The sequence below is a fragment of the Chelonus insularis genome, unplaced genomic scaffold, assembly GCF_013357705.1.
Source record: "Chelonus insularis isolate UGA/USDA-ARS -01 unplaced genomic scaffold, ASM1335770v1 contig_332_pilon, whole genome shotgun sequence".
In the NCBI taxonomy this organism is placed as follows: domain Eukaryota; kingdom Metazoa; phylum Arthropoda; class Insecta; order Hymenoptera; family Braconidae; genus Chelonus; species Chelonus insularis.
This window is the reverse complement of record NW_023276501.1, coordinates 140,517-156,875: the sequence shown is the minus strand read 5'-3', so window position 1 is coordinate 156,875 and position 16,359 is coordinate 140,517. Positions and strand designations below refer to the sequence as shown.

At 26.7% G+C, this 16,359-nt stretch overlaps 3 protein-coding genes across 4 annotated transcripts; 1 reads left to right on the top strand and 2 right to left on the bottom strand.

Moving 5' to 3' along the window:
* Positions 1-1,183: 1,183 nt before the first annotated feature.
* Swt1 (Swt1 RNA endoribonuclease) lies at positions 1,184-5,135 on the top strand. Its single transcript, XM_035081995.1, has 3 exons — positions 1,184-1,640; positions 1,750-2,706; positions 2,778-5,135. Exons 1-3 carry the CDS (start codon positions 1,452-1,454, stop codon positions 4,380-4,382), a joined length of 2,751 nt encoding a protein of 916 aa, XP_034937886.1. The 5' UTR covers positions 1,184-1,451; the 3' UTR covers positions 4,383-5,135.
* On the bottom strand, positions 4,439-6,628 carry LOC118066170 (Phytanoyl-CoA dioxygenase domain containing 1). The gene is made up of 5 exons (XM_035081997.1): positions 6,302-6,628; positions 5,594-5,737; positions 5,410-5,523; positions 5,158-5,308; positions 4,439-5,080 (listed from the first exon to the last, which is right to left on the bottom strand). Exons 1-5 carry the CDS (start codon positions 6,320-6,322, stop codon positions 4,662-4,664), a joined length of 849 nt encoding a protein of 282 aa, XP_034937888.1. The 5' UTR covers positions 6,323-6,628; the 3' UTR covers positions 4,439-4,661.
* A 7,469-nt stretch (positions 6,629-14,097) lies between these two features.
* Positions 14,098-16,120, bottom strand: Urm1 (Ubiquitin-related modifier 1). Of its 2 annotated transcripts, XM_035081999.1 has the most exons (6): positions 15,987-16,120; positions 15,762-15,892; positions 15,619-15,689; positions 15,463-15,544; positions 15,322-15,370; positions 14,098-14,258 (listed from the first exon to the last, which is right to left on the bottom strand). In XM_035081999.1, the coding sequence occupies exons 2-6, from the start codon at positions 15,803-15,805 to the stop codon at positions 14,190-14,192; spliced, it is 315 nt and encodes a 104-aa protein (XP_034937890.1). In that variant the 5' UTR covers positions 15,806-15,892; positions 15,987-16,120; the 3' UTR covers positions 14,098-14,189. The 2 variants fall into 2 exon arrangements, with proteins under 2 accessions (XP_034937890.1, XP_034937889.1); XM_035081998.1 differs by having other exon boundaries at positions 15,762-16,099.
* Positions 16,121-16,359: the final 239 nt, after the last annotated feature.

Below are 16,359 nucleotides of genomic sequence, written 5' to 3'. Positions count from 1 at the left end.
TATTACTTTACCTTCCACTTAAATAAATGAGACGATAGCTGAGGGGTAAATTCTTTGTCTGCAAATCTATTGGTGACTGGTTCGAATCTCCGCCAGTTACTTTTTTTTTTAATTCATTAATTAAATAAAATTTATTACATTTTTTTTGTAGCAGTACTAGTACCCTTTTTCTTTTCTGGGTAATGGATAAAAATCCCAAATTTTTTTTATTATTTTTTATTTAATTTTAATAACAACAATGAACAACTTATAAATATACCCGAGTCAGAATTTTACTATTATTTTGCTGCTGAACCTCCTGAAAGTCATGAGCATCAGCGGGAAAAAAATTTCAAGGGGTTTAACGTAAAAAAAAAATTCAGGAGGTTCAGTGGGATTTTTTCATTCAGGGGGTCTAGCAGGAAGTAGAGAAAAATCGTTGGTGTTCCCGGCGGTCACCCATCCAAGTTCTGTACACAATTAATATTATAAATGAAATACTATTAATGGTAACTCAATCTCATAATGAAAAATTAATTAAAATATACAAAATAATAAAAAAAATATTTAAAAGTTGCAATTAATAATCACTGATTACTAAAAGTAACTTAATAATTTTTTTTTTTAATAAATATTAATCAAAAGAACTGAATACTATTAAAAATAGTTTATAAAAACATTCTGTACTCGGTAGTAATAAAATAATCATATTAACTATAATAATGTATTGTTATAAACAATCAAATTTTATAGAAAATATTTCCTCACCATTACTCACTATTAGAAATTATTTCAAATCATTACAAATAATTTTTAATCGTCGAATGTTGATAAAACTAATTTAATAATATAGATTTCATTAATAAATTCATAATAATTATGGAAAACGCGTAGATATTCTGGATGAAGAAAAAAATTTTTATTTTAAATAAAGTATAGTAAGCGGATTCAGCGGCAAAAATAACAGTAAAATTCTGACTCGGGGGGTTTTCTATTTAAAAATTTGTGCTTGAAAATAAACTGGCTTAGGATTCTTGTAATGAGAGTAAAAGAGAACACAAATCTTATCTCTTTTCTCTCTTAGATTAAGGGGCGTGGCTGAAATAAACCGTTGCAGCGCCATCGCTCGATGGGTTCACAGAAACTTTTATGTTGTGACCTGAGATTACCAACATGTTGATCGAAACTTCGTCCGGATTTTTAACACAGCATTGGACTTCTATACTGGTCTCTTTTCTCTGACAATGTTTTCTTTGCGTATGACTGAATAACCTCAAAAATGTCGTTTTACTTTCTTTTTATGTGTAACGAATATTTTTTTGTTATTGAAGTAAAATAAATGACGATAAATATAAATAATTATTATAAAATTTGACTTCTGTAGAGGTAAACAATCTATTAAGTTAATCTAAATTATGTGTACACTCTATTGTTGAATTCTGTTAATATGAACAGATAAAAATTTCAAAACAATGAAAAGAAAAAGTCAGCAAGATACAATGGTATCAAAGATACCAAAAACTTCATTATCACCATCATCATCAATAATTAACCTTGATGATGACAATAATGGTGATAAATTAAATACAAAATCTGTATCAAACACAACCAAGAAATCCCCAATTCATGATATCGATGAGTTTGTTATTAAAATAGAAAAGGTAAATATTTATTTATTTTGTACACCCATCTGTTATTATCTTAGTAATTCATGATAATATTTTGAATTATTCTTCAATAATCGTTACGTTTATTGAAATACATTTTCAGGCTGATTCAGAGTGTGAGGGAAAACCAAAATTAGCAATTGAAAAAGTTACGGATAAAAAAAGTGTAACGTCATCATCATCTTCTGAAATTGTACAAGTATTACACAAAAGTAAACCACGCATGCAACTTAGAGCTAAAAGACAATGTACTTCAAAAGAGCTCAAGCAAAAAGAACCTATAGTAGAAAAGAAGAAGCAACAAAAAATAGTAGTTGTTAAGGAAGAGAAAGACTCAACGGAGACTATGCAAATGAAACTTCTTAGAGAAAAAATTAAATTAAGACAAGCTCAAGGTAATGCTCCAAAAAAATCAAAAATAATAAAAGAAATTGAAATAAAGAAGGAACCTTCACCGACAATGCATAGAAAAAAAAGTAAAAAATCAAATAATGAAAAATTGAGAACAATTGAAGATAATTCTGAATTGATTTCACGAAAAATTAAACAAGAACTCATTGACATTGATAATCAATCAAATGGTGATAAAGATTTTGACAAAATATGTAAATTAAAAAATGTAATTAAAAAAATAGATCAAAACAATTTTGTTCCTGATAATAAATCAACAATTGGTAAATTTAAGAAAAATACTACATCTGTATCAAATGAAATATCAGCTGATTCGAAATCTCTTATGGAATCATCTAAATATGTAATTCCAAAAATCAAAAAAAATTTTAAAACTGATATTAATAGCAATCAAGAAAATAAACTCAATCACGATGGTCAACAAAATAGATTATCATCTGCTCCAAGCAACCCTAAAATGGAAGTACAATATTATAAGAATGCAGAAGAACGGATGAAAGCATTACGAAGCCGACTTAGTGCTGAAATTGAAATAAATAAAGCCCGAGTAGCAACGGCATCCAAAAATGTGTCAAATGAAAATAAGGTAGATAGTTTTTATGAAGAAATGGAGTGGGAACCTATTGAAGAAGAACAAGTAATCTGTGAGGTATTGTATTAAAAATTCAATATTAAATTTTTATTTAATTTATAAATAAAATAAAAAATTCTTTATTTCAGGTTCAAGCAATTCGAGCACAACTGGGAATTGGCGAAAATGACATTCAAATGAAGGAGCTTTCTGATAAAAATAGTAATGAATTAACCGTCAATATAGACCATGCTGTAATTTATATAGTGGTTGATACCAATGTATTATTATCAAGTATTGAAACTATAGGAAACCTTTGTAATACTTCATTTGGAATTCGTGGCAAGCCAACAATTATAATTCCATGGACAGTAATTCGTGAACTTGATTATATCAAGGATGACAAGAAGAATACTAGTACTGAACGCCTTAAAAGCAATGCTAGACGAGCAGTTAATTTCCTTTATTATCATTTTTCAAAAAAACATCCACAGATTAAAGGACAGAAATATCAAGATTCTGTAAATAACAGAACGAATTTCGCTCTTGAATGTCCTGATGATGAAATTCTTCAAACTTGTTTACAAATTCGATCATCGAATTCTTTGGTCTTTTTACTTTCATTTGACAAGAATCTTTGTAATAAAGCTATGATTCACGATCTCACAGTTTTAGGAAAAGAAGATTCAATTGAAAAAATTAATAAGACATTACAAAAAATTAATAATCCGAGTAGAAGAGGTCGAGTGAAAAAAGAAAATGTTGCTATTAAGGAAGAAATAAAAACTGAAGATGAAATAAAAATATTAAATAATCTTGACGCATTAAATGAAATTGAAAAGTCTCCATTTAATATTGAAGATATATATGAAGAAACGAAAGATATGTTAACTGCATTTTTGACTGTCATAGTTTCTAGTGAACTGAAAAATACATTTGGTGATGAGTGGGAAAAATATACTACTTTGAAACCACCTTGGACAGCTATTACCGTTTTAAAATGTGCTACAAAATATTTCATAGTTGTTGTTAGTGAATCATTTTCGACAAAAGCTGAACCAATTCTTAAGACATTACTTCAACTAATTACCAAGTTAGAAAATAACGTACGTAAACAATTGAAAGAAATTCAGCACATTATCGAACTCTTCAATGATTTAATACAGTATGTGAATGATGTTAATAAGTATCAGCATATATTGCGAAGAAGTATTGCAGCTATTCAAGAGCTTAGGAATAAATGCATGGAAAGATTGAAACAGCAAGCAGATGTTGAAAATCGTAACGCTGAAATAAATTTAACTAAAGAAGAACAAGAAATGAAAGCAACTAAAGCTTTTAAATGTTTTGAAAACATTTATCGATTTACTCGAAATTTTTGTGGTTCTGCATTAGAAATTGCTGGTCTTCCTTGTTCATTTCAATTTAACAAAGAAGATTTAAATGATGAATTCATAAAAAGAAACTGTCCCAATATTGTTGGCAATTTAAACCAAATCATACGAGCATTAAGTAATATTTTAGAAAATATCAGTGAATTGCGCATAAATCATATAAATTTAATTGAGCTCTATGAACTTATTACAACTTTTCTTGGAACAATTACAGATGAATCGATCTCTGATCAAATACTTCCAGAAGACATTTATTATTGCCTCAAATATAAAGAAGCAAATTTGAAATTAGGATTTGAACAATTCCTAGAATTGAGCAATCATTTTGCTGCTATAGCTCGATCTAATTCAATACAATAAATTATTTCTTTTATGATCATTATTTAGTTACTAATTAAAAGTGGAATTAAATTTAATTTTCTTACTCGTTTTTCGATTCTTCTTTATTTGTATATTATCGTACTCTAAAAATATATTACATACATCTTAGTGTACATGCGTAAATCGTCGATTAACCGGGAGAACCAAATATTAACAAAGTAGTCCAGAGCTGTACAGTAAAGCTAGTAAATATTTTTATACAGTTGTATTTGTTTTGTATGAAAAAGAAAAATGTACATACAGTGTAAAAATAAAAGACTAATTTCTATAAAGTAATGGGAATCCTCTTATGGGTGGTTGAAGCCAGTTTTCTTTAGAATAAGTCGTTTGTTTGGTCTCGATGATGTGAAATGTGTACGCATGTCGTGATTTTTCACTATGGTTTGGTTTGGAATAATGTACAACTAATCCATCGATAACGATACAAGAGCCTTTACGGACAGGTACAGCATGAAAATTACTTGCTGGATAACGTGGCATCGGTCTGTCATAGACTAAAAGCTCTGAAGATCCAGAATCTTTGTTCCTCAAGTACCTACGATGGACTCCACTTTTATGTGATCCTGGTGCTATCCATAGACAACCATTTTCGAGGGTTGCATCATCGAGAGCTACCCAGATTCCAACAAGTTTTGGTGGATCAACGTAAAGATAAGTAGCATCTTGATGAGCTATCACTACAATTAATCATATTTTGAAAATATTATTGATAAAGATTCAAAATACTTATAATAATTTGTTATTGAGATGATACCTTCAGATCCTAATCCAGGATTTTTATAAATATACATCGATTGACAAACTGCAGGTTCTTGAAAATTTAATTGAAACGCTACTTCCTTGATTCTTTCATCAAAAGTATATTTTTTAAATGTTGGATGGAGCCAATGCAAAGCATGTCCAACCTATATATTAGTGTTATTAAATTTTTAATTTTATGATGAGTTTTGTAGTAATAATATTAATGGATAGTTTCTTTTTTTTTTTAATTTAAATAAAATTTTACCTTATTCAATGATATTTTTGAGTCAATTTTAAGTTCACCATTATCTCCCAAAGCTTCTGATTCAAAAAAATAACTGATTTTGTGAGCACTGTCTAAAAAATATTCATCTTTATTCTGAAAATATTTAAATAAAAATTAAGTGATTGCTTATATTTAGCTTGTACAATATTATTCTTTTATTTACTTGTTGCTGATCGACTGTATTGAAGATCTTTCGTTCATTTTCTGGCGGTAAATTGCTTGTCAAGCTTTCTCCACTGGATTTCATTTCATCAATTTCTTCCGGAAGGAAAAAATCTTCGAGAACAACAAAACCATTTTTTTCTAGCTAAAAAAAATTAAACTATTAGTAATAAATAATAATTGTATCATTATATAATATGCAGCATTATAAAATAAAAAAAAAATACAATTATTGATTGAATAGCGATACTAAATTGTTTTTTGTTTGTTTTCATTAAATTAAAATTATATAGTTTATAGAGTATTATTTAATTGAAGTAGGTTAAATAAGTTTTAAGATTTATATTACGTAGTCAAAGAAGAAAATGTTAAAGGCCACAGTTATTTCGAGAGCTCTCTTTCAAAAGATGCTACCGATTTTTAGATTGCCTCATCAGGTTAATAAACTACAACTCTAATTATACTGAATGAAGACATTAATGAGAGCTAAATAATCAGAAATAATATTTGCAACACTCAAAGTTCCAAGAGATCATCACCCAGCACATGTGATAACAGTATTTCTTGGGTCTTTTTTTATCTTTCACATTCACTTAGCTTAATATTTGTGTACTTCTATATTTACTGTAATTTAATATTATTTTAATTCTAATTGAACATTTTATTTTTTTAATAAATCAATTTCAAATAAAAGATTCTTCTAACTTACTTGAAGCTGTATATTCTTCATCGTGTTGTTTGCTTGAAGGTTAATACACCAATGATTGTTTATTAACGCACCACGTATTTTGTATTACTAATATCTAAAATTAATCTTTATAAATGCGAAATATTTAACCGGAAAATAAATCAACACTTTTATTATTTAATTTCTAAACAACTAGCGCTGATAGTGGAAAGAATAGAAAGTCGTGAAAGACTTTTCCTTTTCGTTAATTAAGCTGATTACTATTCTATACACAGTAGACCAGTGATAAAGACTACAGCACATTGTACGCTTAAGAAAAACATTCCAAGCTGTAGTATGAGTTGCGGGACGATTCAAGAGATTCAAGCTGTGCGTCATCAAAGATTTGTGGCTGCATATATGTGTGATATGTGTAGAAGTGTCGTGTGAACAAAAATTTATAAATTTCGCACGAAATACTCCCACACTCTATTACTAGTTAGCTTTTTTTATACACCGTATCATAGCGTTAAAAATCTCTTTATTTTTAATTTAATTATTCATTTTATTTTCTTTTTCTTTTCTTAATTGTATTTAATTATTCATTTTAATTTTAATCAGAAAAATTATTTTAAGCTATCAAATATTTCATCTTAATAATATAAATGGATGCCAATAATGATTTGCTTATTAACTATTAAATAAAAATAAATTATATTTTATTATATTTACATATCATATTTTAAACAGTTAAGTAAGTAAAATAATGTGTATATATTTACTGACTTACTATCTATTAATAATTTATGTTATTTGGCTACTACTTATTAACAATTTTATGTTGTTATCTCTCTAAAAATGAAAGAGTGAAAATTACTGCAAAATAGTGTATTTTCACTGTTTTGTTAGTTATAACTGTGAATAGTAAATATCCACCAATTCATTTTAAGACAGTATATACATATATACTCTCTATTTTTTTTTTGCATATAAATTATTGTAAAAAGAAAAAAAAATTGTGTTATCGTAAAAAAGGAACTTTTTATTCCAACACACTAATATCTTTAACAGCTTTATACTAATACAAGTAGCATTAAGGTTGATTCTATACATAAATAAGCAGATAATCCACCGAGATTCCTGTATACATATAATACCCAGCGACTGTAGTCATCTTTAATTTTGTGGGAATGGTTAATCTACAATAGATATAAGTTCAGATCTTATTTACAAGCATCAAATTTTTATTTTATTCACTTGAAAATGGTAGAGATGGTAATTTTTTATTGTACTTAGGTAAATTGAATTAATTTGATGTAAAATGTTTGTTTTGTATAACATTAAGTATTTATTCTTTCATTGCAGCTCAGTTAATTGTCACTTTTAACACTTCTTCGTAGTTTTCGTTCATCTTTTATCTTCATACACTGAACTGTAGATCTTACAAAGTCTTAAAGGATTAATTTTATCGCTCTGAGTAAGTTAAGCTCCAAACGACACATAGATATTTTCGTGTGATTTTTTATTTTATTTTTTTTAAATATGTAAATATAGTTTGAATATTTTCTAGGCATTAGATCAACTTTTGGGTAATTAAGTTTAATGTATGACTTTGTAGAACTTAATTCAGTTATTAATCCATTTAATGTATAACAAAAAAATTAGTTTTAATAGAATAATATTTTATTTTTGATAAAATAGTCGCGAGTAGAATTGTTATCTTTAATTAAATTTATTTTTAAATAAATTATTCTATGAACAAAGAACAGAATACTAAGTTGATGTTTGAAAAAAATACAAATAAAACAAAAATAATTTTTTTAATTAAATTTAATATCTTCATGAAACTGGAGGTTTTTAAATAATAAATACTCTCTGAATGTTCATTAAAATTGTACTGAAGTATTTTTACAAATATTTTTTAAGAAATTATTTTTTGTAAAAAATTTGATAATTAATTTTGTGATACGAAATATATGTATATATTTTTTACTGATAAAATGCATTATTATACATTCATTGTTATATTTTCTTTCACGTATTTTCAAACGAATAGTTAATGAATAAAATCATTAAGCTTCTGAATTGTTGGAAAACCATTACATATACAATATCTGAATGAGAAAATGTGCAAAAAGATGAGTACTTTAAAGCCAGAAATAAGAGAAAGATAAAAGTAAGTGCACTTCCGCAACACCTTGAAATGATTCATCGTGAAAAGAAGAAAGATTATTATGACCTCTTCGTCACATGTACGTGAGTCGGTACATATATATTTGTTTTTTATTCTACTTTTAATATTCTTATAATGTTATTTTTTTTTAAATCTCTTTTATTCTTCTCCATACACATGAATTACGTCGAAGAATATTGCATTTTATTTTAAACTTTTATATTCCTTTATTGCATGTGTTAGTGGACAAAGCATTAAATGAGTTTGAGTTTGTAGCAACCATTTTATCAAAATACCTACGTTAAGTTTGTTGCCAAATGATAACTACTGGATGTATGGCAAAGACTCTTACATTCGCGACGTGATATAAGTACATACCATTATTACGGTATGTAATTATGTATATACACGAAATTGTGGTACTTTGGTTGTGGAGAATAAGGTATAGGCTTAGATAATTGGCACTTTAATAAATTCGTTTTTGTTGAAGCTCGTAAATGTGATAAGGATGAGACTGAGCATATTATGCACATTGTACTTAATTTGCTTTTAACCAAAAAAAAAAAAAAAAGGTAAATTTAAATAAAAGCTTTCATTTTTGCACAATTATTTAAAATTAACATTTCAATTAAATAAAAAACTTTTTGAAAATTTTTTTTACTTGAAAAAATTTATTCCAATATTTTACAGTACCATTTGTTAGAAGACTAATGGTTTTAAATATTTGTTCATAATCCCTAGATGATGATGAAAAAAAGAATTATATTTGAATAAATTACCCTAAATAACTGGGATAGTTTGATAAAAGGATTTCTTTACAATATTAATCAATAAAAAAGAAATATCGTTAAAAATGGTAAAGCAATAAAAACAAAATTTTTCATTAAAGGTTTTGAATTACTTCTTTTTAATCTTTAAAGCTCCAATCAAAAATCTCAATAGTCTCAAGAACATGAAATAAACAAGTTCAGTATGAATAATTGAAATACAAATTTAAATTCATCGTCATTGTCTTTAATGTGTTCATTGAAAATTTATCATAACGTATACCCGTTCACACTCACTTCTGGTGTATACTTAAGATATAATGAAGTGATAAAATCAATTGGCATGATGTATTGAATTAAACTATGTGTTTATATGATTTTTATTATTCATTTAATGTGGTTTCAATTATTAGGTATTATACAAAATAGAAAAATTTATTGTTTAACAATAAAAATTTTTTACATTAAATATCCATAAAAATATTTATATTTGAATGAAAAATGGTATTTGTTTGAGGGTAGTTATAATGAATAGAATTCATGGGTTAAACCCTACTTGAAATCTCTTGTTCTCCATATGCCAATCATGTGCCTATGTGTGACAGACACTAGTCAAAATTACGAGTAAAATTTTGGAAAAAGATAATCGTAGGTAAAGAGTAAGAGGGTATAAGATTAGTATATGCGCAGGCGCTAATGATTATTATAAAATGGAGGGGCAGTAGGGGAGTTAGGAGGGATGAAAGTCGTTTCGAGGATACAACCAAGGGTGACACCCTGCAGTTTGATACGGGATTTCAAATCTTACTGAACTGTCTGAACATTGAAATTTACACTCAATCGAAACTTCGCTGGAATTGTTTGTATATTCATCTATTTCTTCATTATTTATCACATTATTCTTTTTACCTAAACTCTTATTTTATTGAACATATTTTAAAACAACTCACACAATTAAATTGATGCAATTATTACTTGAAATAATTTTTTATCATTCTCAATCACTCATAACTCAGAAATAATGATTATTAAGTTTGATGATAGTGGAATGCTGAATATTTCAAAAGTTAGGATAATAATTGAAACAGTAGAGAAGAAAATTTAGATCAGATTATCGATTGTCTGACTGATATTTACTCTATCTACTGCGCGTAACAGAAACGCATGACGTGAAATTTTTTTCGTTTTTTATCATTTTTGTTAGGTAAAAAAAAATTTTTTTATTTCATTTTTATTACTGAAACATTTGTGAGTGTTTTTATATTATATCTATATTTGAATTTATTTGATACAATAAAAACAGCCACGAAAGACAGAATAAAAATTGGTCCATTTCTCTACAGAATGGTAAGTAAATTTGACTAACAAAAAAGTATTTTTAAAAATTAAATAAAACAAGTATTAGAAAGTATTATTTTAAATGATTAAAAATGTATTTTTTCATTAATATTTTTAATGAATCATAAAATTACATCATTTGTTTGTTTACATAATAATATGAGCTCATTACTGAACCCCGAAAGAGACAAAATACATAGCATAATAATAAATGGCAATTAATGATTCAATAAAATTATGGAAATTTGAAAAATGGTATCAATTTAGTATCGAATATTACATTTATTGGATAAGTAAATAATTAATTATTATTCTTTAGTGATATTTAATTAATAAGAACAAATAATAATCAAAGAATAACTTTTGATAGTTCCCTCAATATGTATTCAAATTTTTTGTTCAATTAACAACATATTTGAATATAAAATGAAAATAATTTACCATGGTTATGTATAAACAATTGGAACACGAAGAGAATGAAAGTGAAACATTGTCAAAGCGTTTGAGTTTTTTTCAGGATTGAATAGGTCAACAGAGACTTGTGATTTATTAAATTGTCATGCGCGATCACAGCTTAAATTCCACTTTGGGACAACGAAAAATTCCCACAAGAGAAAAGACAACGAGAATGATATAATAAGAAGAAGGATATAACTACTTTTGCACATATTCTTTGACGCCATGGATATTCTCTAATAATAAATGGCAAAAAAATACAATAAATATTGAGTTTGTTGATAAAGCAAATGATGGCATGCTAGAACAAGCATAATTCAAGGAAAAATCTTTTATTATAAATACTTAATACTTCATTAAACTTTAACATCCAAAATTTAACAGTAAATTACAAAATAAATAATTAAATTTCTATTAATGTTCTTTGTATTTTTTTTTGGTAATACACTAATACCTTTATAAAAACTGGATGTAATTTTCTTGCAAAAAGAATGAGAATTATAATTATAATTTTTTCATTCATTTACATAGTTGATTAATTAAAAAAACTTAAATTGTATTATCTCTGATGAGAAATGCAATATGATTTTGCATTCATGTAACATTGCAGTGAGTCAGTTTATATAATTAACAGGAGAATATAAATTTCAACTTATAATTACGTTAATGAGGCTAAAATGAAATTAACACTACATTACATTTTATTACTTTCAATTTTGTTTATTTATTATTTCATTTATTTGATGATTTATCATTTGTTTTGACTTTTTCAAACTCTGGACACTCGACATCATATCTAATCACTTTACTGAAACTCGATAAAACTGATCTTAATTAATATAACAGAATAGAAACAAAACTCATCACACCAAGTTAAATGAAATCCAATAGTCTAAAAATTTATTTATCGTCAGTGTTTACTTATAAAGTCAATTGGGTTTTTTTGATTTGTTATAAATTATTCATTATGGACAATCGTTGGACACTAGTAGTTGTCCAATTGTCGCAATGCAGTAATATGGCTAAAGATTCAACCCGGGAATGAAATTGCTTTGTTTAGACAATTATTTTATTCCTGAATTATAGTTAATTTAAATTCCACATACGTTAAATTATTTGGCTGGTGAATATTATTGCTCAATTTTTCGGCTTTGCTGATACGTGTGTTAAATTGCGTACGTGTCTGTTGTTGTTTTATTATCATTGATAACAACGTTTTTATCATTTTTCCTTTTACAATTTATTATGATTCCGCAATCGATGTTTTAGGGTGGTTTTTTCTTTCTTTTTTAGTTCAGAGAGGTTGACTATCGATCCATTTTGAAGGGTGTGGTACATTCTCTCCCTCCCCCTCTCTTGTGCTCTTTCTCTATCTATCTCTCTCTTTCTCTCTCTCGCTCTCTCTCTCTTACTTTTCTTCTCTTTACGCTACCGTGTGCGTTCAGCACGTGGCAGTACTCGTGCGAGAAAGCAAGTCCAAACCGCACTATCACAGGGGTCACGAGTTACCAAGTTACGGCTACTTGTTTCCTACCCCCAAAAGTAGAAAACAATTGATTCATCTATTTGACTGTGTTAGTAACTATCGCGATTTCGCAGCATTTGATATAAATGAACATTTCTTTAATATTAGCTATAATTCAATATTGAAATGTTACTCGAAATTCTATACAATTCGAGTAATTTTATATATACATAAATTCTTATTGTATAAGTTGAAAAGTTTCATTTCTACTGGTGGTTAAATTGTAATCACTATTACAATTAATTAAAAGTAAATGAACTAATAATAGACCAACCACGTTTATTGGAAACGTGATAATATGTTTGATACAGCCGTATGAAGAGCTGGATACTTTAGTGGGAATTTAATAGGAAGATAAATGTAAACGTGTTTATATAATTATCTTATTAAGAATTCAAAAATTAATCATTCATTTATTTTTAAAAGACTCTAAATAAATAGTAATGAAAAATTTTAGTTTTGAATATTAATTAAATTCGAAATTGATAATTTTATCATAAAGAAAATTCTTATATCCACTAGTCTGTCGTTTATTTTGTTTTTTAAATAGGGTTACTTTATTAAGGTGTGAGTGCAAAAGAATTTGATGTGATAAAATGAAAGTATTTTTAAAATATAAAGAAAGACGGTTGACCAGAGACAATCCTGATTTTATGTATCTGTGTAATATAAATATACATATATGTATGCAACGATAAGGGTTTCAGAATAAATAGGACTCTTGCGTCCTGTGACATGAAAAGATTTCCCTCAGGCTTTCCTCAATACACATACTGTTTGGCTTATGTATAATATAAAATATACATACGAATACGCATGGTCTCGAGATGGAAAATAACAGAATGCATATTTAGATAGACAAGAACATTTTTATAATTTGAATCGTTTCTATTATCTCTGTTTCAAGGGACTATGATTACAAATTATCGAAGGAAATCAAGTAGATTTGGAAAATTAAATCGTTGTGCCAGGCTATGATTGTCCAAACGCAATTCTTGTATAAATAAAATGAAATCAAGAATTGTGTGGGGACATCAGCGCTTGGGGCACGAAGCAACGTTAAATATTTATTCATAACAACAATACTTTAAATCAACAGCTAGTTTTGTGTAACTTGGTTCATATTTTATTCCATTGATTACACTATTTTCGAAAATATCTGTATTCTTCAATTTCACAGTTGCAATTCACTTTCTTAATGTTTCATTTCATTCTCAACAAAGCATTAAATGACACTATTTTTAATTTAATAAAATAGAAATGATATTTTAAATCATTTAGAAGTAACGATTGATGAACAATTTGATATTAACGCAGGATAAACAATAGTATTTTTAGTATAATAAATTAGCATAAAGTTGTAAAGCATAATTTAATTTATTAGGATATGCAATTGATCTATTGGGTGCGTAAATTATCTCACAACTCTTTACAAATAGAAGTGACTACAAGTAAAATGGTAAATTAATGTGTGCAGCTAATGTTTACATGATTTATGTACATCTATATGTAAATATAATTGTTTAATTTTGTATTAATATAGAGCAAATAAATTCTGATTTCATGTGAATAACGAGATCGTTCTTTTATTTATACAAAAATATTATAAAAAATGTTTAAATTTAGATTACAATAAATTTAAGGTATTAATAATGAATTAGTATTTTATTATTAACCACCATGTAGTGTTGAAATAAAATAGATCTGATCGTCAGGACACAGTTTATACTTTTCGTTGCCCTAGAAAAATGAATAAATCAAAATTCATCTTTTTTAAATAATGCTTATGTTTCTAGATGAGGTGTAGGGTGACTGGGTCAATAGATGGACATTACCGAAAGGATGAATAAATTATTAAAATTTTAAAAAATAAAATGCAATAAAATATCTTTTGTCTTCTTAAACATGGTCTGATTGAACTGCACGGAGAGAATTTTGTCACTAAATGTAAGTGCAAAAAGTGACAAGTGCACCGTTCGAAATTTATAAGTAAAAATATTTCTAATTAACAGTGAATTTTCATTGTCGTAAGTAATTTTTGAGTTATCTTAAGTAATTATTTTACTAAAACACCTTTTAAGTATCAAATTTACTTTAGACAACCAAAAATTCACTATTGTACAGAAATATTTCTATTTCTAAATTTCGAAACGTGGACTCGTCACTTTTTGTATTTGCATTTAGTGAAAAAATTCTCTGTATACAAAAAAAATGGAATTCTTTCAATAAAAATGGATTTTGTCGTCTTAATGATTTTTTATATTTTGTCCATATTTTAGAGTTAACTGTTCATGTGTTGGTGTATTTACTTTAATCTATCGTATTAAGAGTACAAATAAAATAAAATGTATAAGTTAATTAGTTTGAAAAAAAATAAAATTGTTTCATTACAATAATGTCTACGGATTTTTTACTGTCTGATTTCACTTAGTTTTTCCATTTTCATAACTTTACTCTTCATCTGAACTTCTATGTACATTTTCCCAAGATACTACTTCCCTATCTCAATAGCCGCCAAGATGACTCGAGTATTTTAAAAATTCTAAATGATAGTAGGACTTGTGGGAATGGCAAACGGAGGCCATGGAGATTTCAGTGATCGCTTTTATAATCTTTGTGGATAAAGTTTAAGAACAAAACATAATATTTGAATATTCATTAAAATAATCTAAATTAATCTAGATGTAAGAGAATCTTTTTGACTACCAAAATTTGAATAAGGCGTTTAATTTAATTGTCACGCTTTTATCGTTTGTAAATTATAAATAAAAATATAATAAAATAAAGCATATTTTAATCTTACCAATAATTCCCAATCTGTTTCATTTACTACTACTAGAATTCCTGGTCGTCTGAAAATATATATTCTCAATAATTACAATGTACTTAATTAATTTTTTTTCATAATATTTTCATAAGTTTATACAAAAAAAGATTAACTTACACTGTATTATTTTGAAGGAATAATTCTTCTCGTTCTGTTAATAAATTATCTCTAATCCAAAAAATTAATTTTTCTAATGTCCCTGCAACAATAATTATTCTTATTTCTACCATTAAATTATATTATTTATAAGGAATTGATTAAGAGAAAAGTTACATTCATTCTGCGCATCAGGTAAACAGACTTTATGATCTTTCTTTTTACCGAATAAATTTTCAGCTCCACCTCTGTATGATAATTAAACAAATTGTTGTGTGATAAAAACATTTAACTTTGTAAAGTGTATTTGAATATTTTACCCGAAATGCACAGTGACAGTTAATCCTTTCTGCTCCACAGACATATTTGAGATAAAATATTTTATAATGATATCTTCTTAGACTAATATTTGTACATTTATTTAGAGTTTACTGCTCAAAAGTAACATTCGCTGTGGAGAAGAATTTTGAAACGGTTCAATATATAAATAAACCTAGTAAAAACCTATAAAAACTTTGTTGAATATGTTTATTTAAAAAGACTACCGTCAATTTGGTGAATATTTTTTTCAACACTTATATGTTAATGTTGAAAAACAAACTATAACTTAAATAATAGTAATAATGTAATTTCGATCATGTACGAGCACTCAATTGAATACGCTAATGTTCCAAAATAATGTTCTTCAATCATAGAGAAAAAAAATTATAGATGAGTAATGTAACCTGTAAAAAGTAATTTCTATATATCTGAAGGTAAAAATTTTCGAAAACTACCATAACAACTGTGATTATCAAAGAAATCTATGAAAATGTAGATTATAAAAAATTTTAAAAAATATTAAGATACTTTTTGTTATCAAAACTAACGTTTTTATTGAGATGAATTAAACAGAACTTAATTATAAGAAATGGTAAA